Source organism: Patiria miniata, unplaced genomic scaffold (assembly GCF_015706575.1).
Source record: "Patiria miniata isolate m_02_andy unplaced genomic scaffold, ASM1570657v1 HiC_scaffold_5, whole genome shotgun sequence".
Lineage (NCBI taxonomy): Eukaryota > Metazoa > Echinodermata > Asteroidea > Valvatida > Asterinidae > Patiria > Patiria miniata.
This window is the reverse complement of record NW_024037072.1, coordinates 11,059,064-11,085,728: the sequence shown is the minus strand read 5'-3', so window position 1 is coordinate 11,085,728 and position 26,665 is coordinate 11,059,064. Positions and strand designations below refer to the sequence as shown.

General features: G+C 40.8%; 2 protein-coding genes across 5 annotated transcripts; both read right to left on the bottom strand.

Moving 5' to 3' along the window:
• Nucleotides 1–1,755: 1,755 nt before the first annotated feature.
• Nucleotides 1,756–18,031, bottom strand: LOC119741109 (probable beta-D-xylosidase 6). Its single transcript, XM_038216781.1, has 10 exons — nucleotides 16,620–18,031; nucleotides 16,046–16,205; nucleotides 15,579–15,767; nucleotides 14,707–14,798; nucleotides 14,134–14,608; nucleotides 13,412–13,634; nucleotides 12,992–13,081; nucleotides 12,020–12,228; nucleotides 11,223–11,426; nucleotides 1,756–2,796 (listed from the first exon to the last, which is right to left on the bottom strand). Exons 1-10 carry the CDS (start codon nucleotides 16,943–16,945, stop codon nucleotides 2,506–2,508), a joined length of 2,259 nt encoding a protein of 752 aa, XP_038072709.1. The 5' UTR covers nucleotides 16,946–18,031; the 3' UTR covers nucleotides 1,756–2,505.
• A 523-nt stretch (nucleotides 18,032–18,554) lies between these two features.
• On the bottom strand, nucleotides 18,555–25,863 carry LOC119741110 (probable beta-D-xylosidase 6). Of its 4 annotated transcripts, none has more exons than XM_038216782.1 (11): nucleotides 25,756–25,863; nucleotides 24,385–24,721; nucleotides 23,482–23,641; nucleotides 23,046–23,216; nucleotides 22,489–22,580; nucleotides 21,812–22,286; nucleotides 21,368–21,590; nucleotides 21,106–21,195; nucleotides 20,695–20,903; nucleotides 20,162–20,365; nucleotides 18,555–19,324 (listed from the first exon to the last, which is right to left on the bottom strand). In XM_038216782.1, the coding sequence occupies exons 2-11, from the start codon at nucleotides 24,702–24,704 to the stop codon at nucleotides 19,022–19,024; spliced, it is 2,247 nt and encodes a 748-aa protein (XP_038072710.1). In that variant the 5' UTR covers nucleotides 24,705–24,721; nucleotides 25,756–25,863; the 3' UTR covers nucleotides 18,555–19,021. The 4 variants fall into 4 exon arrangements, with proteins under 4 accessions (XP_038072710.1, XP_038072712.1, XP_038072713.1 ...); XM_038216784.1 differs by having other exon boundaries at nucleotides 19,022–19,324; nucleotides 24,385–24,718; nucleotides 25,756–25,861; XM_038216785.1 differs by lacking the exon at nucleotides 25,756–25,863 and adding an exon at nucleotides 25,603–25,749 and having other exon boundaries at nucleotides 19,022–19,324.
• Nucleotides 25,864–26,665: the final 802 nt, after the last annotated feature.

The window sequence follows — 26,665 nt, the reverse complement described above, 5'->3', positions numbered from 1 at the left end:
TCAATCAACGCTTCCTTTGTCTGGTGTAACAAGAATATTACATGATTACCGGACGTCGCGTGAATCTCATTAATCCGCCAGCTGTCCCCAAAAAGGGCACACCACAAACAAAGAGATAATGACCAATATTGTTGTTTTATCATAAACTAGGGGCAGTAAAGATGCAATATTCAGTGAATCTTATTCTGGAACTTACGTATTGCAACTTCGTCCGGCAACTGGTGACCCGTGGGCTGGTCACGTGATAGACGGCTAGGAATGCCTTGGATGGCCCGCTGGCGATGTTTTCCAAGCCACATGCTCGCTATTATATATAGAATTATGCCGGAGGGTCCTATATATGCAATAGTATGTTTAAAACTACCACATCGATCGACTGTAGTGTGGATATTACATTGGATTACAAATCCGATGGTGTGAGTTCGATTCCCATCGGATGCTTTTTTTTTTAATTTCTTCTTCTTTACTTCTTTTTTTTCTCTTAAAAAGGTTTGTTCGTCATTTGGAACATTTTTCTTTTACCAATATGTGGTTTGGAGGGTGTTTTTTTTTCAAGGGAAATAAAGTCCGACAATCTGACTTGCAACTCAATGTACTTCGAAATACGCCCATCGCGTACGGAAAAAATATCGCGGCCCGGGGCCGGTTCCATGCATGAGATAAGTTAAAACGTAGCCCGGCATTTTGTTGAGGTATGGCTCAGTGTTCTATTTTTTCTCAGATGGCTTCTCCGATGCCTCTTTTTTGCCGATGTTCATCTTTGTCTAGGATCACAATTCTCTCCCTACCGAAACTACGGCCAAAATTTACAGGAAGAAACACAGCCGAGTTGTGTGACTCATTGGTGCTGGGTCTCCTTTGTTGGCATATTCTGGATTTTAGTGCTTGTTTGGTTTCTCCACTGCAATCTTTGTCCCCGCATGCAATTTCATATACTATATGGGACGTTACTTTGTCTGTGCGATCGTGTACTTACGGGCCCTTGTAGTTAAGACATTAAGAACACGCAGGTATACAAGGGCGGATCTAGAACAAAATTTTTTTTGGGGGGGGGGCAAAATAGTGTTCCCTAAAAAGTTGATTCAAAAATTTACGGTGTGGGGTTTATGATCCTACTTTTTTGGCATTTATTATTAAATTCTGATAAGTGATAACTACATAACCATGTTAACGCCGAGCACAATATCTTTGTAGCCTTAAAATAAACTGTGAAATGTCGCATTTGTTTCATCGGTTCGGGACCACATCTCTCTAAAGCTTTTTGATGAAAGCCTAATTAAAAACAAAATTTGTGTCACCTTTGACGTTTATCTCCCTGGTAAATACTTCATCTCATGACACCAAAAGTGTACAATACGCCATCTGTTATATCATGAGGTATTTATTTCTTTTAACAATTGTGGAACAGGAAAATCTTACATAAGGAGTGGTTTTGCCTAAAGTTTTATGAATATTTCCGTTTTAGATGTCATGCAATAAACCGACACAATGGCACACCTGGAACATCCGCGATTAACATGCCAACGGATATTAATGCCCGTCATCACGCGTCCAACCAATTAAGGCAAGTCCGCTCAGTGCATTTTGTACTAGAGCTCAGAACAGTCGTTACAAAACAAAACCCGTTACAGAGGAATATTATGAGGAAAACCCACGGAATCAGGTAGGGACTGAAAACCCAATCCACATATTGGCCCGGGCGGGATTCGAACCCGGGTCACAGCGGTGGAAGGCGAGGAAATTACCGCTACGCCAACCTGACTCCTTTACATTTCGTTCGGAAATGAAAATCGAAATTTTGATGAAGCACGTATATACCAACTTGAGCTGTTCCAGTATTTGTAAAACCAGACACCAACGTTTGAGCAATATTTAGCTACACTTTGATGCATCTGTGACAGATATGGCAATGACAATAGGTTCATACATTTCTATGTCAACCAATTTTGTATTAACTCAATTTGGACCAGCATTACATGTGAAAATAACAAAAAGAAGCTGTTGAATATGTTGGAACTTGGGAACAACACTCACAGGTTGTTTTAATAAAAAGAAAATCATTAGTCATGTGCTTTAGGATAACAATGAGGACTAGTATTTTTAGACGTCATGCACAGCGAAATAATATTTATTACTATAACACAACATATTAACATTAATATGGATGTATTATTTTTTTTTTAACTTCAGCACTCACTTGAAACGTTCTTGCATAATTTCAATTAAGGGTTATGCAACTTGAGATCAATGCAACACAAGTAATGTCAATACCATGATTGAGTATATTCCTTTTATATGCAATCAAAACATTAGGCGTAAAATATAAATTAATCTTTCTTTGTTTTTCCTTTACACTTATATTATTGAAATTTTAAGTGCATTTACAATCTGCTTTTGTATACAAGTTAAGTTTAGTTTACTTAATAAATGCACGTTTCCAACCATATTTGCGATTGAACATCCCAGAGACAAAATGATAGGCTTTTGAAGGGAAAAAAAGTTTCATTATGGACAACTTGAAAGAGGAGTGACAGGGCCTTTGACTGTTAATGTTGTGTTGAGCACGTTGGAGCCAACTTGTCGTTTCTGACCAGGCTGCTGACCGCCGGCGAACACAGTAAACATCCCAGGCTCTAGAACCATTTCAGTGGTGAACACCGCCCTCACGCGGGCCGGCATTTTCAGAAAGAACGTCACTGTATTATTCACGGTGGCTTTGAAGCGGTCAAAAGCAGCAAGCTGGATGTTCGGCGTGGGAACGGTTGCGTTGTGCCACCGAATGTAGACTTGCACTACCTGGGGGAAAGAATCAAACGACCAAAAACTTAACTGTCAATTTTGAAAATAAAATATTCAAAAAGGGTTGCTTAAGAAGGCCAGACTTGTATTTTGCGATGTTACCTTTTAAATACTGATGTACAGCTGACTTTCCCTCAATTTGGCAAAACGTGTTTAGGTATGAGTAGTGTATACTGCGTATTTGACCCCGTTTTCTCAAGGAGGATCATGATCCTCATCGAGGATCGTATCGGTAACCCCGACGAGGATCATAAAACGGGGCGTGTCTGAAGCGTAGTGACGTCATTGATCGATGGACAAATCGATCGTGGGATTAGCTCTGAATGAGTATTATAGAGTTCGAAGATTATTCTACATGTACAACAAATAAGGAAAACCATATGATTCTAACTATCGAGACGCGGTGTGTGAATGTAGACGAAAGAGCACTTCCCAATTCCGGATGAAGGTGAATTTCGATAGATACAGTTCTCAACATGCTTTCTTGAATCAAACATTATTTTATATATATAAATGTGTACGTATACCATAAATATATATTTTGTCGCAAAACAAAACAAACGCAGGGTATTAGAAAAACAAGAAATAACATTGAAGTAACCCACAAGACGTACAAGACGCTTCAACACAAACCGTAACTAAATATCAAAAACATAAAAAAAGTACACACAGAACAAACACGGCCACGTTAACACCAAAGCTTAAATCATAAAGTCCGAATCTAAAAACCTAACTTAACAATCATTCAACTGCAAACACAAAAGGACTTAAACAGAATATTAAAAACCACGGTCCGAATCTAAAATCCTAACTTAACAATCATCCAACTGCAAAAACAAAAGGACTGAAAAAAAATATATATTAAAAGCCACTGCATAAAAATTATATCCTTAAACAATAGAAATACACAACTCTTAATAAAAGACGACTCGGGGTGCCTAAAACCAACCGGAACTCACCAGAACATTCCTTGAGTGGTCAACGGGCGATATACAGTTTTCAGGTATTTTATTCATAACCACAGCAAACATACAATATTAAATTAAAAGCAAGCTAAACTTAAAATTTACATATTATTAAACAAATTAATACATGTAATAATAATAAATAGATAAAAGTGAAATAATTGAATACACAATGCACACACATTGGCAGATTAATTCGGTTCAGTTCGCAGTATAACAAATGATGAAAGATTTATTATTCAGTCTGCCCTCAAAACTTTACTTTTTCGTATATGAACGAACGAAGATATTAAATACAAATGTAACAAAAAATAATAACAAAATAAAAACAAAATACGGCACTTTGCCGTCCTGCCAGAACACATTTCAATGACTCGCAAAAAAAGATTATTTGCAATTGTATTTTGACTTCCCGCATCCATATTTGTAGTTTCGTATTTTTGAACGATTCATTACAATTACATGTACATGTATTGTAATTACGCGGTCCTCCGTCCGTATTTTAACAAGTTCAAGAAAATAATCATTCAAAAATTGTTTGAAAATGCGCACAAGCGCATGATCATAATTTACAATGTTTTGTTTTTTGAGCAACACAAGTTCCAGTTAACTTATTGTAATAAAAGACAGGTAGCCTAAATGTATACACTTCTGGCATCACTTCAAATTAGACGTTTCGTAATTATTGAGCGTTTTAGAAGAGTTTATCTTGAAAAATGGGACGCTTATACAATACTCATAGCTCGTTACCCGGTCAATGAAATTTTGGGAAACTCAAACGCTTGTTATTTTGCGGAGGCTGTGACAACCAGCACGAACTAAACGCGTATTTGCTCATCAAGTCTGGCGAATGAATCGTACTCTGTTGTTTGTTTATTTCGTTACTTAAAAATACAAAATAGGCTACCGTGGTTCTTATAGATCTTCCGTGTAAGTTAGGACCATAGCAAATATGGGGACGAAGAAATACTGTCAAAATTTAAGTTGCCGATTGCCGTCGTATTCGCGCATCATCCACCCACAAAACGGGTCCGAGTTAGTAGTATCACAACGGCCTTTGTATTTGGATGGGGAATCCTATGACGTCACAGTGATGAGTCATCGATGGACGGCAAACAGAATGACCAGTCCAGACTTGTCCGGTCGTCAAGTCCGAATGCGCGGTGGTTTTAAATATCTCCATCGGCGGTACACAGCCGCCAGTGCCAGTGACGTCATTGTGATGATTCAGAGATGAACGACAAACAGGCTGACCAGTCCAGACTTGTCCGGTCGTCAAGTCCCAATTCGCGGAGTTTTTAAATACATGTACATGTACATGTATTTCCATGCACACACGATCAGCGGTGTGAACCATTTCAACGTTAGGTAAACGTTTGGTGCGCATCGGCCAGGTGAATGAATGCAGTTTATATATGCAGTTGGTTTTGAATTCATCACGACGATCGAACTAATCCCCTACACAAATTCAAGGTAAGTTTATGTCTCAAGATATAATTATTATCATCAACATTTTTTTCTCTTTTTTTGGGGGGGGGGGGCAGTCCTTTGTTAATGATTTTGCAACGTCGGCGTGATACATTGCACATGATAACATTTTGTTTGTTCGAATCGTTTGGGTGATAATTGTCCAAGACAAATTTATTTTTTCTTTTATTACCTCAGGGTCGACCTAATCCTCTCGATGCAGTTTTACAAGGTTTTCTTTTCTACCAAAGGCGCTATAGTATACTATTATTTTAAAAATTACAATAGTCTTTCTTAAACTACTAGTCTTCAGTCATCACTGTCTTTAATCCACGCTAGTGTTCCTCAAGATCTTGGAACAGTCCGTCAAATTTGGGTTGGTGTTTAGGCATTATCCTGTTGAGGGCTGTATTTACTTCTGTGCCTTTATTTATTTTTTCTTCCAGATCTTCAACAATTTCTTGATGAGTATCGTTATCTTTCAAATGTAGGTAACTTGACAAAAAATCCTTGTAGTTGTTGAAAAAGCATCGCTTGACTGCCCAGAGTGTCTTCCTATTTGCTTTTTCCTTGGCTTGATCTTCACCCATACACCCGTTGACGTACTTTTCATATTTCTCACTCCACATCTCTTCGGTGGCGTCTTTGGCGTCTTCCAACCAGTCTTGATAGGCGACATTGTCTTCCAATTCAGAACTAGACTCGTCTTCATCCGATAATTCGTCTTCTTCTACCTCCGTTTCGGATTCCGAATAACCTTCCTCGAAATCTTCGCGTTCGTTCTGCGAAGATTCGGCTTCATAGTTGTCTATTTCTGAATCTTCAAATGACTCATCTTCATCCGAAAATACGCCTCCTTCTGCCTCCGTTTCGGACTCCGAATAACCTTCCTCGAAATCTTCGTCGTCATTCTTCAAAGATTCAGCTTCGCAGTTTTCTATTTCCGAATCTTCAAATAACTCATCTTCATCCGATAATTTGTCATCTTTTACCTCCGTTTCGTATTTTGAATAATCTTCATCGAAATCTTCGTCTTCATCCTGCGTAGATTCAGTTCTACAGTTTTCTATTTCCGAATCTTCAAATCTACGCTTTTTAAAATCAGGTTCAGTATTATCCACATCAAGGTCCTCCACTTTAATTTCCTCCTCAGCATGTACATTTTCTATATGCCTCCGCAGGTTATATCTCCGCCCAAAGCTCTTGTCGCACTTATGACAAACATTGTATTTGACTGCAGAAATAGCATTCATGTTGAGTCTTTGAAGGTAAATCTCCGAATGGCAAGAAACGGATGAAAACATTTGAAATGTAGCTACTCAGTTCAGCTACTCGTGCTCTTTTGCTCACCCATGCTCTTTTATTGCTCATCTGTTCACGTCTTGCTCTTTTAATGCTCCTTCGTTTCATGTCTTACTTTTGTTCGTTTGCTCTTTTCTTGCTCTTTTCTTGCTCCTGTCTTGCTCTTTTTTTTTTTGCTCTCTGCTCTTTTCTTGCTCCTGTCTTGCTCTTTTCTTGCTCTCTGCTCTTTTCTTGCTCTTTTCTTGCTCTCTGCTCTTTTCTTGCTCTTTTCTTGCTCTCTGCTCTTTTCTTGCTCTTTTCTTGCTCTTTGCTATTTGCTTGCTCTTTTCTTGCACTTTTCTTGCTCCTGTCTTGCTCTTTTCTTGCTCTTTGCTCCTTTCTTGCTCTTTTCTTAGCTGTCTTGCTCATTATCAAGAAATGAGCAAGAAAAGGAGCAAAAGAGCAAGACAGGAGCAAGAGAGCAAGACAGGAGCAAGAAAAGAGCAAGAAAAGAGCAAAGAGCAAGACAGGAGCAAGAAAAGTGCAAGAAAAGAGCAAGCAAAGAGCAAAGAGCAAGAAAAGAGCAGAGAGCAAGAAAAGAGCAAGAAAAGAGCAGAGAGCAAGAAAAGAGCAAGACAGGAGCAAGAAAAGAGCAAGAAAAGAGCAGAGAGCAAAAAAAAAAAAGAGCAAGACAGGAGCAAGAAAAGAGCAAGAAAAGAGCAAACGAACAAAAGTAAGACATGAAACGAAGGAGCATTAAAAGAGCAAGACGTGAACAGATGAGCAATAAAAGAGCATGGGTGAGCAAAAGAGCACGAGTAGCTGAACTGAGTAGCTACATTTCAAATGTTTTCATCCGTTTCTTGCCATTCGGAGATTTACCTTCAAAGACTCAACATGAATGCTATTTCTGCAGTCAAATCCAATGTTTGTCATAAGTGCGACAAGAGCTTTGGGCGGAGATATAACCTGCGGAGGCATATAGAAAATGTACATGCTGAGGAGGAAATTAAAGTGGAGGACCTTGATGTGGATAATACTGAACCTGATTTTAAAAAGCGTAGATTTGAAGATTCGAAAATAGAAAACTGTAGAACTGAATCTACGCAGGATGAAGACGAAGATTTCGATGAAGATTATTCAAAATACGAAACGGAGGTAAAAGATGACAAATTATCGGATGAAGATGAGTTATTTGAAGATTCGGAAATAGAAAACTGCGAAGCTGAATCTTTGAAGAATGACGACGAAGATTTCGAGGAAGGTTATTCGGAGTCCGAAACGGAGGCAGAAGGAGGCGAATTTTCGGATGAAGATGAGTCATTTGAAGATTCAGAAATAGACAACTATGAAGCCGAATCTTCGCAGAACGAACGCGAAGATTTCGAGGAAGGTTATTCGGAATCCGAAACGGAGGTAGAAGAAGACGAATTATCGGATGAAGATGAGTCTAGTTCTGAATTGGAAGACAATGTCGCCTATCAAGACTGGTTGGAAGACGCCAAAGACGCCACCGAAGAGATGTGGAGTGAGAAATATGAAAAGTACGTCAACGGGTGTATGGGTGAAGATCAAGCCAAGGAAAAAGCAAATAGGAAGACACTCTGGGCAGTCAAGCGATGCTTTTTCAACAACTACAAAGATTTTTTGTCAAGTTACCTACATTTGAAAGATAACGATACTCATCAAGAAATTGTTGAAGATCTGGAAGAAAAAATAAATAAAGGCACAGAAGTAAATACAGCCCTCAACAGGATAATGCCTAAACACCAACCCAAATTTGACGGACTGTTCCAAGATCTTGAGGAACACTAGCGTGGATTAAAGACAGTGATGACTGAAGACTAGTAGTTTAAGAAAGACTATTGTAATTTTTAAAATAATAGTATACTATAGCGCCTTTGGTAGAAAAGAAAACCTTGTAAAACTGCATCGAGAGGATTAGGTCGACCCTGAGGTAATAAAAGAAAAAATAAATTTGTCTTGGACAATTATCACCCAAACGATTCGAACAAACAAAATGTTATCATGTGCAATGTATCACGCCGACGTTGCAAAATCATTAACAAAGGACTGCCCCCCCCCCCCAAAAAAAAAGAGAAAAAAATGTTGATGATAATAATTATATCTTGAGACATAAACTTACCTTGAATTTGTGTAGGGGATTAGTTCGATCGTCGTGATGAATTCAAAACCAACTGCATATATAAATTGCATTCATTCACCTGGCCGATGCGCACCAAACGTTTACCTAACGTTGAAATGGTTCACACCGCTGATCGTGTGTGCATGGAAATACATGTACATGTACATGTATTTAAAAACTCCGCGAATTGGGACTTGACGACCGGACAAGTCTGGACTGGTCAGCCTGTTTGTCGTTCATCTCTGAATCATCACAATGACGTCACTGGCACTGGCGGCTGTGTACCGCCGATGGAGATATTTAAAACCACCGCGCATTCGGACTTGACGACCGGACAAGTCTGGACTGGTCATTCTGTTTGCCGTCCATCGATGACTCATCACTGTGACGTCATAGGATTCCCCATCCAAATACAAAGGCCGTTGTGATACTACTAACTCGGACCCGTTTTGTGGGTGGATGATGCGCGAATACGACGGCAATCGGCAACTTAAATTTTGACAGTATTTCTTCGTCCCCATATTTGCTATGGTCCTAACTTACACGGAAGATCTATAAGAACCACGGTAGCCTATTTTGTATTTTTAAGTAACGAAATAAACAAACAACAGAGTACGATTCATTCGCCAGACTTGATGAGCAAATACGCGTTTAGTTCGTGCTGGTTGTCACAGCCTCCGCAAAATAACAAGCGTTTGAGTTTCCCAAAATTTCATTGACCGGGTAACGAGCTATGAGTATTGTATAAGCGTCCCATTTTTCAAGATAAACTCTTCTAAAACGCTCAATAATTACGAAACGTCTAATTTGAAGTGATGCCAGAAGTGTATACATTTAGGCTACCTGTCTTTTATTACAATAAGTTAACTGGAACTTGTGTTGCTCAAAAAACAAAACATTGTAAATTATGATCATGCGCTTGTGCGCATTTTCAAACAATTTTTGAATGATTATTTTCTTGAACTTGTTAAAATACGGACGGAGGACCGCGTAATTACAATACATGTACATGTAATTGTAATGAATCGTTCAAAAATACGACACTACAAATATGGATGCGGGAAGTCAAAATACAATTGCAAATAATCTTTTTTTGCGAGTCATTGAAATGTGTTCTGGCAGGACGGCAAAGTGCCGTATTTTGTTTTTATTTTGTTATTATTTTTTGTTACATTTGTATTTAATATCTTCGTTCGTTCATATACGAAAAAGTAAAGTTTTGAGGGCAGACTGAATAATAAATCTTTCATCATTTGTTATACTGCGAACTGAACCGAATTAATCTGCCAATGTGTGTGCATTGTGTATTCAATTATTTCACTTTTATCTATTTATTATTATTACATGTATTAATTTGTTTAATAATATGTAAATTTTAAGTTTAGCTTGCTTTTAATTTAATATTGTATGTTTGCTGTGGTTATGAATAAAATACCTGAAAACTGTATATCGCCCGTTGACCACTCAAGGAATGTTCTGGTGAGTTCCGGTTGGTTTTAGGCACCCCGAGTCGTCTTTTATTAAGAGTTGTGTATTTCTATTGTTTAAGGATATAATTTTTATGCAGTGGCTTTTAATATATATTTTTTTTCAGTCCTTTTGTTTTTGCAGTTGGATGATTGTTAAGTTAGGATTTTAGATTCGGACCGTGGTTTTTAATATTCTGTTTAAGTCCTTTTGTGTTTGCAGTTGAATGATTGTTAAGTTAGGTTTTTAGATTCGGACTTTATGATTTAAGCTTTGGTGTTAACGTGGCCGTGTTTGTTCTGTGTGTACTTTTTTTATGTTTTTGATATTTAGTTACGGTTTGTGTTGAAGCGTCTTGTACGTCTTGTGGGTTACTTCAATGTTATTTCTTGTTTTTCTAATACCCTGCGTTTGTTTTGTTTTGCGACAAAATATATATTTATGGTATACGTACACATTTATATATATAAAATAATGTTTGATTCAAGAAAGCATGTTGAGAACTGTATCTATCGAAATTCACCTTCATCCGGAATTGGGAAGTGCTCTTTCGTCTACATTCACACACCGCGTCTCGATAGTTAGAATCATATGGTTTTCCTTATTTGTTGTACATGTAGAATAATCTTCGAACTCTATAATACTCATTCAGAGCTAATCCCACGATCGATTTGTCCATCGATCAATGACGTCACTACGCTTCAGACACGCCCCGTTTTATGATCCTCGTCGGGGTTACCGATACGATCCTCGATGAGGATCATGATCCTCCTTGAGAAAACGGGGTCAAATACGCAGTATACACTACTGGTATGTAGCGTTAGGAATGTGTAACAATAATCTGCTAACTTTTCTTAGAATGACACACAAAGTGATGTATAAAACAGTTTTGATTAACAGCCATATTTGCATGTGATAAATATGTAACTTGGTCTCACAAAATGACTTAAACACAACCAATGGATTTGCTTTGTTAAACAGCTGTACGAAATGAGCCCAGCATGCAACCTCGCATAATATCACCCAATTTATTGATTCGATTTTAATAAATCGAGTATTTGTTTGTTTTAGAATTTAAACATCTTTTTTTGTCGTACCTCGTATCCGGGATATTTCCCAGTATTGATCATGGTGACAAGTACCGTCAGGTCATCACAGGGGTTGATGGTTGTCTGTGCCAAAGTCAAGTTGGTGTAATTAAACTGGGTGAACGACAGGCCGTAACCGAATGGGTAGAGCGGGTCGCCGGTGAAATAGCGGTAGGTCCGGTCGGTCATGTTGTAGTTTGACATAGGAGGCACCTGTTGTAGGAAAAACAATGCAATGCCATCACTCTGATTGCGCCAGCATTCAAATTAAGAATATTCTCCATTCTGCAAAATAAATGTTGCCAATTGTGTACAGATATACCTATGCGATGTTTGTGATCCCGTTTCAATCTGATCTAGTTGATTCGTTGCAAGATTTTTGAATTCACAATTTTAAAACGTAGCAAGTAAGCAATATTGCAAAGATGCATATAGTCCAACAACTTATACATCGACTTCCCCCCAAAATGCTGATACTTGGTACAAAATGAAGTACAAGCAATAATTAGGCCAGGCTTGCCTATAGTCAAGCAGGATCCAAACGACTCAACAGACCTGAGACATAATGACGTCACTCCGTTACAGGTGCGGAGTTCGTGTGGGAACCAGGTGGGGAGTGGAGACGACAGCAAACTCTCTTAGGAAATCGCACATGTAAACAATTGAAGGCCCATCTATATTTAGGACGTGATTAATACTTAATGACTCACTTACTGACTCAGTTCAAGGACAAAAGACTGGCCCTTCACGTCATGCAAAAAAATTGATATTGAATTGCGATCTTTTTCCATTTCGATAAACTGTACCTGATCAAGCGATGCTGGCCAGGTGAATGGTAGCCTCCCTGCCGGCATTCCTGGATCGGCGTTGATGAAGAGTTTCCTCAGCGCCCCACCAGTTGCCTGAGCAGGGAAGAAGCACTCTACGATCGCATGGACTCCTGGGCTCTGGTCAGCCCAAACAATGTCCAGCGGACCGGCGTTGAAGAGAAGCAGAATCAAAGGTTTTCCTACAGCTGTGAGAAGTACCAATATTTGAATGTTTCCAAACCGATACAAACTTTGGGTGATACCTGGACATGTGTTTACCGTTCTATCGCACACAATATTTTCTGTTTTATGGAAATTGTTACCCATTCAAAAACTGAGGCAGAAAGCAATGAGCAAAACATTAATCTCAATGTTCGCACATGCTCAATTGGCATATTTAGGCCTTATGAAATAAATTGTGTTATTTCAATACATTTTTCGCTCGCTCTAGGTTAACTAAAAAAATATTATTTGGTACACTAGGTATTTTGCATCAAAGTTTTGTTTGGCCTCGAAGATTCAGTGTTCTGATAGTGCAAGTTATAAATGCCTGTTTGGCGCCAATGTGTTACAATCGCCTTAATATATAACTCAATAAGATAAAAGGTTTGCGGTAGTATCATGTGACAAATCTCTTTTGTGAGTTGGTGAGTTTCTGAAACGAACCGAGGGTATCTAAACGACCGGGGCAGAGCATACTGTCCGAAACATTGAGTTTCCACCGTTCTCTTCAGAGCCTCGCAAACTCACAAAAGAGATTTGTCACATGATGCTACCGTAAATCTTTATCTTATTGCTTTTCCTTCAACATGCAAACCTTCAAATCTTAATTGAAGCAACACAACTGTTCAGAATGTTATATAACTCAGTTAGGCCTATAATACTCAGTGCTATAATCAACTACTGATGTATTATACGACTGCTTTAAAGACAAGACATTCCTTAGTTTTGACCAGTACAGTCACATACCATATTTCACAGCATTCTGCAGAAGTTCCAGCTGGTATCCAGGTAGGGACATGTTATGCCTGTCCAGCCCCTGATTTTCTACCTGAGTTCCTGAAAACAAAGACATGGTACCTCATTTTCCATATCCAGCATGCAGTAAAGGACTGATATCAATGTACATTTGTGGAATTGCTGCAACTGGTTATTTGCTTTCTGCAGAACAACCCAGGGTTAAGGCAGTAATTGGAATTAATTTGGAAAATTTTGAGCTACAGCGGTACATACCCTAGGAGAGATGAAACTTTACAATAATGTGGCCCAACCCAATTACTCAGACTGCAACGATACTGATTATGTTATACATTTAGTTAAAACTTCTGGTCTGGATCTGTAGCCTATAGTTAATTATCACTTCTGTGAAAAACCAAGGCTTAACATTACCTGTGCCTAAACAAACTATCACCAAATCAGTTCCTACGACTGCATCCATGACGGCCGTTTTGTTGTACTGGTCACACACCGGGTTGTTGCATCCAGCTGCAAGTCGCCGAACCCTGCCAAGAGTTCTCAGTCCATCCCAAGGTGTGGATATGAATCTTGGGTCTGTCTGAGGAGCAAAGCTTCCAAAAAGATCTTGGGGAGAGTCGGCGAATGGGCCAACCATCTGGAACCAAGAGGAAAGAGCAACTGGGTAAAGAAACAAACATGTAACAGGGCAAGTTTAGACGCTTTCCACTGGGGGAAATCATCCGGAATTACGAAAGAAACAACAGCACGTCTGAAATACATGTTGTCAGTTTTTTTTTCTGTATTGCAAATTCAGTAAGAAAGGGAGATGTTTAGTTATGCTGTCATTAATATAAACTTAAGCTACTGACTCTTAATGAACATGGCCGTACTCCCCCAAAGCAATTCACTCTACGAAGTGTTATCTGCTCTATGCCTATATGCAGTTGACAAAAGAACTTGACTGAAGTGACTATAATATTGTGAACCTGTAAGCCCCTAGTATATCAATACATTGCCAACTCGGCTATCGAGGCCTAGAATGGCACTCTCCAAGACTCTCTTCCGTTTTGACTTGTGGAATCCTTGTAGAATGGTTCGAAACAGCTTATCAAGTTTAGACAATGCAGTAACAACAAATCAGTAGGCCTACATACCGCTAGTTTTTGAACCCCGTGAACTGGAAGCGTATTGTTCTCATTTTTCAACACGACAAGTGATTTGACAGCAGCAGCGAGGGCCAGGTTCCGGTACTGGAGACTCTGTACCATCTCCGAGGCGTTAAACCTAGAGTACGGGTTCATTCCTGGTGGGTCAAACTCCCCAAGCCTCATCCTGGTGTAGAACAGCGGCCGGACCAGCTGCCTAAGCTCATCTTCCGTCAAGAGACCCATCTGGACGGCTTTGGTGAGGTTGGTGTAGACATTCTCAGCCGAGTCAGACTGCTCCAAGTTGCATCCGGCTTTCACACCAGCTACTGCTGTCTGGAGTGGGGTTTCGGTGTAGTGATGCTTCTTGAAGACGTATTCCAAGGCATTCAAGTCACTGACTACATAACCCTTGAAACCAAACTTGTTGCGGAGGATGTCGGTGAGGAATCTCTGGTTGACACAAGACGGGACGCTGTTGATGCTGTCAACATTAAAGACCAATTATAATTGCTAAATTCCCATTATAGTGTTGACACTTTATGGACTAGACTGTGACCTAAAAACACAAGAGTATTTTACCTGTTATAACTGCACATAACGCTGTACGCTCCTGCCTTGACACATTCACGAAAGGCCGGTAGGTATGTCATATGCAGATCACGCTCTGATACCTGAAAGTCACGTAGATTAATTATTGAATAAAAACAAGGCACATTTAAAAGGTCCTTCATTAAATAATGTCATTTTACTATCCATGATGAATTCGGGGGACACCTGTTGAGAGGAAGACAGGCAATGAAATAATTAAAGTGGCTCAGCATTTCCTTCGAGAAATGTACCAGAAAAACCAACACAAGCTGACAAATATACAAGCGTAAGAAGAAAAGGGACGAACAAGCTTTATCAACAAGCAAAACAATAAGCAAACAGGCAAACCACTGAAGAAATATTTTTTAAAAGATCCCAAAGTATGATTTGTTAGTGCGCATACACATACACTTCAAGAGCGGCTCCATATACAGAATTTGAACTCTACAGGTGCTCAAATTACTACCATAAGTCAATACCGCCTGTATTCTAAACATTCTTCTTATTTCTCATTCTTTCCCAATACTTGTTAATGAGTTAGTTGTTATTCATAAGATGGAAATGTTTGCGTCGGGGTGATGTAAATCAAATTAGGTTTTGTCCTTCACCGACGTATAAACACTGTGTACTCACTGTGTTACCTCCCGAGTGAAAGTTGGAAAATATCTCTCGGGTGGGACTCGAACCCACGACCTCCTGGTCGAGTGGTAAGACGTCTGCACTAGAAAGCAGGAGGTCGTGGGTTCGAGTCCCACCCGAGTGATTTTTTTTTCCAATTTCACTCGGGAGGTTACACACTGAGTTTACAGTGTTTATTCGTCGGTGAAGGTCAAAACCTAGTTTGAGTTAATTGTTGTTTATACCCCTGCATTGAAGGTGTATCTAGATGAAGGGTAGTCCTCCGGTCCGCTGTAGACACCAAAGAATTTGCACCCGGCACTTGTTCGGATGTATCTCGCTGGGATTCCGGGGGAATATGAAGGTTCCTGCAGACCCTTGACAGCATATGTGGTCATCTCACTCACCAGGAATGGATCCTCCCCGTATGTTTCCTAGAATGGTGTAGAAATTGATTAAAAATAAATCTTACTGCTTCAATGTCTCATAATCTTTCCCACCAAAAATCAGAAGGAAATTTGGAAAATTTCGTGAAATCTTGTACTACAATTAAGTAGGCCTACCCATCAGCCTAAAAGCATTTTTCATCATAATGTTGTATTATGCCCATATAATTTGTGTGCCCTCCCTGCCCACGTAGGCCTACTCCACTTCACAAAAAAAAGATATCTGTTTATGAGCAGAAACTTTTTGATGTCTTTTACATTCATACCTGGTTCCTTCCCCAGAGTGGATGTCTCATGATGTTCACAACAGGGCTGAAGCAGCTCAGTCCGCCGTGGTCACGATGAATGCCATGCTGTGTGAAATTGTTGTACTTGGCTCGTACTTCCTCACTGGTTGCTAGAGCAACGCCTCCAGCAATAGTACGGCTGAAAAGAAGGTATTCACATTAGCCATGTATTAGTTGAGTAAGATTTAGCTGAGATTTTCTCTAGTTATCAAGGAATACTCCGAATGTTGGTCAAAGGACAAAAGTAATGGTCCAGTCTCCACCATCCCCAAAATAACATTTTGATAGCTGCAGTCAGTGTATAATTCAACTATGTTCGGCCAATTTCCTCATCTTTGGTGGTTTAACTTTTTGGTAGTTAAACAAAGCATCATCGTGCATGGATCATCAAAATAAATAAGAATCACACTATCAACCTACCTCTAAAACTATACGGGGTTCCGCGAAGAACTACGGGGCAGGCTTCGCGGAGCCCCCAAGTTCTAGGGATATTCGACCCTCTATATATAGGCCTACATAACTGTCTAATTGACAGCTATTTCACCTGTCGTACCTGAATGTCGCAGCGAGCCCTATAGCCTGAGGGTACGAAGTTGCACTCCCAGCGTCAAAATCTCCGTGCAGGCACTCCGTGTTCCAGTTGTACGGACCGATGCCCAGCCGAGGGATCGGGGGCGTTGGGCCGTTGGGGCCCGCTCCACCGCGGGCCAACTGCAGGGTGATTTCATCGAGTTCCAACCGGGAGATAAGATCGTCAAGTCGTTCCTCCCACGGCAAGGAGTAATTCTGGAAGGGAAATTCCGCTATCGCGAGTGCCTGATGCAGCGCTTGAGACAACAGCAGGCAAAGCAAGGGTAAAATGCAGTATTTGGCTGCCATTCTAACGACAAAGAGTCCGAGTCAACCAACACTGTAGGTAGTTCCTGGGTCTAAAAAGTTCGTTCACGGGCCGGGCTGGGATTATTACGCACTGCCACAATATACAGATTGCAGATGTAAAATCAGACTGCAATTGTAAACTGCCTCGTGTTTGTACAGTGAAGGACTAGCTCGCATTATTGATGCCTTTTGAACCATAATACGATTAAGAGATTCAGAGATATGATTGATAAATATTGTGTCATTCTTGGGGACGAGTCAAAGTTTATCACGTCAGAATCCCTGTGCGCCTTACATCAGTGAGCTGGCGCTATAGGCTATATACTTATCTTTCGAGGACGGTGCTGGGCTTTTATAACATGAAAGTCACGAATTTCATTTTATCTCCAAATGTTTCAATGTGACATTTTCGTTTGATTTATCCCCCTTTAATTGAATCCAGAAAAACGGATGAGAAAAATATACTGACAGCAGCCACTGTGGTGCTAAGGCGAGTTTATTTCTAAAACAAAAAAAATCGCACTAGAAGGCAACATCACGATTTCCATTACCAATTGTGATTTGTTTTGGTAGAAATTAGCCTTTTAGCAAAGTTACCTTTCCGTACAAAAAGCAAAGTCTACTAACTTCAACTAAAAAATATTATGTCAATAGCAAATATGGGCTAAATGTGGAACACAACTGCAACATGAAAAGGAATGGTGGAAGTGAGCATTACTGTTTAGTTAAAAAAATAAATACATTTTGATGCTCACAAACCGTTTGATCAACATCATACTCAAATTTCTTCGTAAAAAATGTTATCAAATAAAGCAAAGTTCAAGATATACAGACTTAACATACATATGTTAAACATGATTGCAACATGCAAACATATAAATGATTTTTAGGTTTTTATAAAATACTGTTATAATAATTGCCAAAAATATAACTTGGCGCATTTACCAAAAATGAACGAAAAGAACTATTTTGAGGATTTCTTGGTATCTAGGTGAATCTGCTCTCGAAGCTAATTAATTGTCTTTCAGTTTTGGTTACTTTGGGGTTATTCCACTTAATTTTAGAAACATTCCTGGCACCCAAGTTCAAGGGCGGATCCAGAACACAATTTTTTGGGGGGCCAAAAAAAAATTTGGTCCCCCAATAAAATTGGGTAAAAAAAATTACGGCGTGGGGTTCGGGGCCCGCTTTAGGGCCCTGAAAATTTTTTTGATTCTAGATGCTCTGTGGTGCGATCTGAGGCAATTTCTGACCACTTTAACCAATGTTTTTTTGAGGAAAAGATGGTGGTGTACTCATTGCCTGCCTTTATTGCGATGTCACATAAAATAAAAAAAATTGGTTTCGTTTTTGGGGGGGGGGCCATGGCCCCCTTTGGCCCCCCCCCCCCTGGATCCGCCCTTGCCCAAGTTGGTTTGCATTGACATAAATTGTTTGCCAGTCCTCAGTTCAAATCAATCCAAATCGATGCAGAGACAAATGTACTTTTTACTCTCTCCACCATGCATGATCAAACATTGCAAGCACCTTTCAATCAGATATTGAAATCATATCTCTTCAACCACAATATAGAGCTTACACACAATCAGACGTTAGTTTTGGTTTCACAAAATAGTCTTTAAAACAGTTAGTCAGTACAAATCGATTCTTACAAAAACGTTGTCACTATTAAAACTCTTTGAGTTCTGTACTACAAACTAAAAACACTCAAGGAATATCAAATGCTCCAAAAGCGTTTGAGAATACCAAAAATAGAAATAATATTTGGAATTGTTTCTTTTATCATCCTGTCTCCTGAAATAGGGGTGTTGGTCCAATTCGGAGTGATAATCACAATTAATATGTGAATACCAAACGTTTGCATAATAATGTTGTGCATTGAACAATCCAGTACATTGAAGGAGGCAGAAACGGTTTGAAGTCCATCATTTAATTTGGGCATATGATGAAGGACTGAAATGTGTGGACCATTCTTACTATTCTTAACCATTCAGAGAAATGAAAAACACTGCATACGAATTCAATAGCTAACAATGTACCCTGCAAGTGCTCCTTATATTACATGTCGTCTGTTAACTATGGAGGGCAGTCTGATAGTTTTGTCATCGATCCCATCACGGTGAAAGCAGATGTCAGGACATTGGAGCTTATGCGTCTCTTCTGCCCAGGCTGCTGACCACCGGCGTAGAGATAGAACTTGCCAGGTTTAACGACAAGGGTTTCACCTTGTTCGTTGTAGACTGCCCTCACACGGGCTGGAATGGTCAGGTAGTTGGTAATCTGGTTCTGAGGGGTTGTCTTCACACGGAGGAATGCTCCTAGTTGGAGGTTGGGTACCGGGTAGACTGCATCCGGCCAGCCGATATAGACCTGAATCACCTGTCATGATAAAAAGAAAGAAGATAATTTCAATATGTATTGGTTTCAGTTTGCTGAAACACCATGGAGAAAAAGCATTTCCCGAACCTCACAAATGTTTCAGATGTGTACTCAGATTTGTACGTCCTGACCAACACTTTGTCTATTACTGCCCCTCAGCAAGTTTTGCATCCTTAGCACACCAGAGAAGCCATTGTAATTTGCAAGCACAAATGAACGGATATCGCCTTGGCAATATCTGACTTCTGCTCCAGTCAAGTAGATCTCCTACAACCACAGTCATCACTTCTGACAATGGGGCTTGCACAGTACACTATGTGCTCGTTGAAGCTTGTAGAACCACTGACCTGTTGATCTTCTTCAGGTCCAAACGTATCACTCAGACCTGTACCAAAGGTCCGCCTCTCCTCTAAAACTTTGTACAAACACTGGCACTTCATTTCCTTCAGGATACATTTCTCAGCTTGCAACATCCTGTCAAGCTTCATTGGTATTGGATTCCCTCACCCTGTGTAATGATTCCCTGTCTCGAGTTAGTCATCCTCCTGAAAGTCCGAACAGTACTGACCGATATGCCAAGTTACATCTAGCACTTCTGGTTCTTCTGAGACCCAACTCTTTTTGTTTTCAGAAATAGCAACTCCACGTGGTTTACCAACAAACTTTCCATGCAGATGTTATCTTCATCACCATGTTAAGTCTCAATTGTGGCATATAACTCACAAGATACTATGGAGACTAAGTTTGTACAAAGTATAAGAAACAGCTGATTAGTCACTTAACGTTTTACGATCAACATTCTAGAAAATATAGCGTATAATTGTTGCAATTACTAACCTCATCTCCATCATAATGGCCAACATTAGTCAAGGTCACACTGACGTGCATATCATCACAGGGTTTGAGAAGAGGGTTGGACACCACGACCCTGTCGTAGTTGAACTCCGTGAAGGACAGACCATAACCAAACGGGTAGAAGGGGGTGCCAGTGAAGAAGCGATAACTACGATTGAAGAAACTATAGTTGGTCATTGGAGGCACCTGTAGGGAAAATAGTCAAATTGATTTTGATATGAGTCAATGAAGGGATGCTGTGATCAAAGAAAAAAAAGGAATTCTGAGAACACAGTGTCTGACAAGAAAAGACTATCCCACTTTAACCAATTTCATTTTCAACCAATTATTACCTTGTACTTATTCAGCAAAATCTAACAATAGTCACATCAGAGAAGGCTGATTGAACATCCAACTACTAAGACAAAGCTCTATCTTCCCATGTTCTGGTCAGCATGATCAATCTCAACATGCATGCTTTTGATACAGTCATGTTTGATTTTGTGGGTGATAAAAACATTTCAAAATCAACCTACATCATCCATAGAAGCCGGCCATGTGAACGGTAGCCTTCCTGCAGGATTGCCCTCCGGGCCATTGGTCATAAAACGAGCGACAGCCAAGCCTGCTGCCTGGGCAGGGAGCCAACACTCCACAATGGCGTGAACGTCGGGACTTTCATCAGCCCAGGTGACATTCAACGGTCCGGCGTTGAAGAGGAGTAGAACCACAGGTCGACCCTTGGCTGAAGATGCAAAGAGAACATTTACATTAAGATGGGTAAGGGACCTTAATTGATCAATTTGATCAGTTCTCAGGTTTTGCATGGCTGCCACCACTGATTCACAAGTATTGGTGCATTAAAATGTCAGTAACTGCTTCAAGTTTGCACTTGAATAATTAGCAACTGTATGTGATCTTGCATTCTTACAGGTAAAATAATTTACCATATTTGACAGCATCTTGTAGAAGCCTCAACTGAGAACCGGGCAAGTCCATGTTGGAACGGTCTCGCATCTCACTCTCTATCGATGTACCTAACAGAACAACAGGCAGTGCAAGAGTCAGGATCAATGACATAGTTTAAATTTTAGTTAAGACAGAAATCAAGAATGAGAATAACATGGTCATGGACTCTAAACTAAACAGGGCAAAGCATAGGAAAAACCACGTCAAAAGGGAAGCAAATCAGTTTTTCTCAAAGCATACCTGTGCCCAAGCACACCACAACAAAGTCCACATCAGTGACGGCATTGATGACTTCGTTCTGATTGTACTTGTCACACCTAGGGTCATTGCAGCCACCAGCATATTTCACTTTTGAGGCGATACTCTTCAAACCTTCCCTGGTTGTAGTGATGTATTCACGGGAAGTGCCTGGTGGGTAGTCTCCGAACGGATCGTAGGGCGAATCTGCCATAGGGCCGACAACCTGTTTGAATGAAGCACAAACATTACAAGGTATAAACAGCCCTGACTTTCCTAAATTCTTTTCAGATTCTTTCCAGATCCCTCAAAACATAATGCCGTTGCCTTCCTGAACAGTGGAGGACGTTGAAGTATACGGAGAAATTTCTTAATGCCCAGGGAGTGGGGTTAATAGTACAATTATCAAATGTACAAAATGTATTAAAAAACTGGCGGAGGACTCACGGCCACAGTTCCGATCTTTCCAACGGGCAGGACCTTTTCAGTGTGTTTAAGCAAGACAAACGTCCTGACAGCTACCGACACAGCCAGCTCTTGATGCGCGGCGCTCTCCACCACATCGTCCACGTTCAGCTTGGTGTAAGGGTTCATCTCTGGGGGGTCAAACTCCCCGAGCCTCATCCTGGTGTAGAAGAGCGGCCGGACTAGAGTGGTCATCTGCTCCATGCTGACCAGGCCCAGCTCTACGGCCTGGGTCAGGTGTGTGTAGACTCTTTTCCGTTTGCCTGATAGCTCCAGGCTACACCCAGCCTGGACAGCAGCCACAGCTGAATCGAGTGGTCCCTGGGTGTATTTATGTCTGGTGTACAAATATTCAAGGGCCGAGGCATCACTCGAGATGTACCCTTTGAAGCCCCACTGATTGCGGACGATGTCGGTCAAGTACTTCTTGTTGGTGCAGGCCGGAATGCCATTGATTCTTAAAAGGGGAATTAAAAATTAAGAATTCGTAAATAAAGCAATGAGGAAAGAGCGCATTTTGCAGACCTTTGTGAAAGTGATTTCGCATCGATCAATGAGTGATTGCTTTTAATAATGGCAAAGAAGATATGTCGTGAAAAAATATGCAAATACATGTACAGTCTAAGAATTCATTTTTTGAAGGCTTCATCTGGACTGACTTGTTATAGCTGCATACTAAGTTGAAGGTTCCCGCCTTGACACATTCATGGAACATTGGTAGGTAGGTCATCTGCATGTCTGCCTCACTCACCTGTTTTAGAAAAAAGTAAGATCAAGACTTTTAATTATATTAACATGGGAACAAAACACACATTTGCAAGTCACTTTGGCTATATACTACTAGCATCACTGCCAAGGTTGGTCACTTATAAGTGCGGCAAAATATATCACAGGTGAGCCAAAGTACCAAAGTGCCGAGCTTTGGACTCTGTGCCCAAGTAGCCCCTCATCAATGATGACAAAGAGTGAGCAAGGCAAACCCTTGATTTCCTTCTGCTGTATGCCAAAGACGCTACTTTTGTGCATGGTTTGTGCACATCAAAATATACTTAGACTTGCACACTTCACACAATCTGCGAATTAACAGAAATGCCCACACAGCTAGCTGTCGTGACTGAGTGACTCAAAGCACTATCTACTCTTCATACACGGAATCCACACACTCAACAAGTCATGAACTGGCCGGGGTGGTCAAGAGAGGCCGTTTGATACTTACAACGGCATCAAACGAGAATCGAGAAGATGGTATATCCTCAGGTCCATCGTAGGCAAAGATGTGTTTGCATCCTGAGCTGGTACGGACATAGCGTGGGTTGGGTCCGTGCAGACCAGCCACATATGCCTTGGCCAACTCTCCAGTCATGAAAGGATCTTCACCATAGGTTTCCTGAAGAAAGTTTTAGAGGAGTTTTATCCTTTATCAGCTGGGCATTTTCGTGAAGCTAATCAGAATATCAAGAGATCCCATGGACACTCTTATATAGGCACGTTAGGAAATGAGATGGAGTGTTGTTTTAAACAGATCCAGATGCGTCTCCGATATCGATCAACTCAAAATGGCGACTACTGTAATGAAGAGCGGATGGTTTAAATTTAATTACATTATATATGGGATTAATATGGGAGTGAACACAGATTGGCCAAATTGTTACCTGAATTCTTCCCCACAGGGGATGTCTTACGATGTTGATGACAGGACTAAAGCAGCTCAGTCCTCCAAAATCCTTGTATATCCCGTGGCTTGTGTAGTTGTTATACTTGGCACGAACTTCTGTACTCGTTGCTGTGCCAACAGCAGTAATTAGGTCAACACTGACAAAAACAGTCAAATTAATCCATTGTTATAAGACTGTTATTTGTTGATGCACTATTAAAATAGATCAACGAGCCTGGTCAAACCATGCGATACAAAACTTTGACTGGCACGTGCATCAATCAACTAACCAAAATAAACACTTCTGCAGAATTTACACTAATAATATTAAATAAAATTAAATGCTTTTAAAAAGAAACATCTGACACCCAGTCTCTTTTTATATTCTCCCTAAAAATTGGACATTTGCCAATGTTTTTCTGCTTCGAAATCCATTCTTTCTTTGTAGCTTCTTTCTTTGTGCCATACGTGGGGCCGCATCGTAAGTCCGACGCGGGACGCGTCATGGCTCCAACGCCTCATAAGTCCGAAATTTCGAAACTATAGGCGTCAGACTTATGGGCCTTTATTTGGTTGGGGGATGACATTTTGTCGGACTTATGAGGTGTCGGACAAATGAGGCTTAGGACTTATGAGCAGCCCCCCCCCCCTTGTACAAACGCTTGACGAAAACTTCCATTGTTGGTCACAATTAGGATGTCGCACTCAGATGGTGAAATACACAAGGCTGGTACTTTACTTTATAAAATGATTTTGATAATTTGGATGTATTAAGAATGAGGACAATTTGCCAGATTTTGTTGGAATGGTTTCTTCCACTTGATCATTGTCAGTCTAATTTTACTTCGATAAAATCTTGAACAACAAATGTAACACGCAGAAACATTTAATAGAATAATACCTGAATGATGCAGCAAGACCGATTGGCATTGCAAATGATGTTGCATTCCCAGAATCGACATCACCGCGCAGACACTCGGTGACCCAGTTATACGGGCCGATACCAAGTCTTGGGATGGGTCGCGTTGGGCCATTCGGTCCATAGCCGGCTCTGGCCATCTGTGAGGCGATCTCATCCAGGTAAAGTCTTGGAATGAGGTCATCAAGACGCTCCTCCCACGACAAGGAGACATCCCGGAAAGGAAACTCGGCGCGAGTAACAGGGATGGCATGCAGGAGCAGCACAGCAAGGACAGAAATGTACAGCAGTTTGGCGTCCATCCTAAATTACAGTCCTGCTGTGAGGGCAAAAATGCAGAATCCCAATTCATCGAATTACAAGCTATGATGATTCTTAAATTATTTTAGTAAAGGTGAAGGGGACGAGCCTCTCTATTCACAGTAACGGAGTGTCCATCGATCTCTCTTTCGAACTGGGCCAGACTCTTTTATGTAATGCTACAGTGGGGAGATCGCCACACCTCCTCCACAGCCGAGTCTTACCTTCCCACCCAGCATTGAATAATGCCGGTACCCATTAACACCTGGGTTGAGAAGTTGAGGTATTAAGTGCCTTACTCAAGGGCACAACACGCACGGCCACGGCGGGGCTCGAATCCACAATCTCACGAGCACTAGTAATCTTGTGCCCTACCGCTAGACCATGTACTTCACAAGTACTTCACATAATATTAACTTTCTATAATATGACAAACCGGAAATAAGGTCTATTCCACAGCTGGAAATCAAACATTATCTCCACGTTTTCCACTTGTCCATTAGTCTTGTGGACTGGTGGGAAAATGTGACAGTGGACGGAGGCAGTGGAGTGTCATGGCCTAGCGGTTAAGAGTACCGGACTCATGTTCCAGTGTTTCAGAGGCAACAGTGACGTGGGTTCGAGCCCGCCGGCAGACACTTGTACCCTTACGTAAGGCACTTAACCATTCTTGCTTCGTCCTTCGGATGGGACGCAAAGCCGTAGGTCCCGTGTGTTGTATAAGGCCTAATGCTCGTAAAAGACTTGAACCCATTAACGCTCTTCGCTAAGAGAAGGGGTTTGCCCCGGTGTTTCTGGCAGGGAGGATGTGTATACATCAAGTTGGTGTGATGTTTCCCCCGGGAAGCTTTGCCGACTATTATACAGATACAGATAGTTCGGAACACGAGTCACACCTACCAACCTCTTGAAGACTAGCTTGAACTCGAATGAAGAAGGCACATATCCAACTCAAATTAAACTCGGCATTTTGTTTTCAGATAATGAGATTCATTGCGTCCCGACTGTACAAAACCTTGTTTTATGGTACAAATAATATCACTCAAGTCTTACCTGCGGCAAACGGGCGCCTTCCTTGATGTGGAGTGATGGTACAGTTGTAATACCGCGGCAGACTGATAGCACAAAGATGACATTGTAACGAGCAATAGGCGAGGTTAAACAAGTCAAGAGAGTATGATGCGGGTAGCATGGCCAGGCTACGTGTCGTATTGTTGTATTACATAACGGCTAGGCCTTCATCGTGTATTAACTAAATTGCGCTCTCACGGATTGTTATGGTTGCAGACCAGTCAATAAACTTCCATAGACCCCAATGGTAATGCTCCCACTTAAGAAATTCGGGGAAAATACTCACAACTCTCCAAGGTGTTCGAGACACACATCAAATTAAAGCTTATTTCATCATCTTTCATTTTCTTTTCAATTTTTGGGGGTCAACTGATGACTTTTAGGAGAAATTTCCATCCGAAGCAACCCCTGGAAATAGTCCTGAAGCCCATCGCCATTTTCAAAAACGATGCCTACACCCTATTGCAAAATAGAGCGATTTAAGGGCCCCAATTTCATCCAAATTGAATGGAACTACAAGATCACAGTCCTGTGCACGGCTTCCACCCATATGTTTTACATACCCTCAAGTTCATGGCCCACAGCATGCTCAAATACTGAAGCATGCAAATCGTGATTTGGCCGGCGCAGGCAATTTCGGACCGATTTACTGTTCTGCAACCTGAGGCTGCTACAAGTGGTAGCTTATATAGCGAGTCGGTTGCGGGGTTTGGGTTGGAGGCTCCCCCCCCCCCCTTGAAGAAAGGTCAGACAAATTCGGGGCGGGGCCGCGAGGGACGGATCGAAAAGCATTCTTTGTGTTCTTTCATTTCTGTATAAAATTATAAATAAGTTGCTGGTCGTTTCCAGGAATTATATTCCACACGCGCAAAAATATCAGAACATATCTAAA

Excerpts from the sequence above, each read along its gene's own strand:
- LOC119741109 (XM_038216781.1), bottom strand. The coding sequence starts at position 16,945 with ATGGCAGCCAAATACTGCATTTTACCCTTGCTTTGCCTGCTGTTGTCT. Across the intron at positions 15,768-16,045 it reads CACTCTGGGGAAGGAACCAG|GAAACATACGGGGAGGATCC; the intron begins GTATGAATGTAA and ends ACACCATTCTAG. Across the intron at positions 14,609-14,706 it reads GTTATGTGCAGTTATAACAG|CATCAACAGCGTCCCGTCTT; the intron begins GTAAAATACTCT and ends TAATGTTGACAG.
- LOC119741110 (XM_038216782.1), bottom strand. The coding sequence starts at position 24,704 with ATGGACGCCAAACTGCTGTACATTTCTGTCCTTGCTGTGCTGCTCCTG. Across the intron at positions 23,217-23,481 it reads CCCTGTGGGGAAGAATTCAG|GAAACCTATGGTGAAGATCC; the intron begins GTAACAATTTGG and ends AACTTTCTTCAG. Across the intron at positions 19,325-20,161 it reads GCCATTATGATGGAGATGAG|GTGATTCAGGTCTATATCGG; the intron begins GTTAGTAATTGC and ends TTATCATGACAG.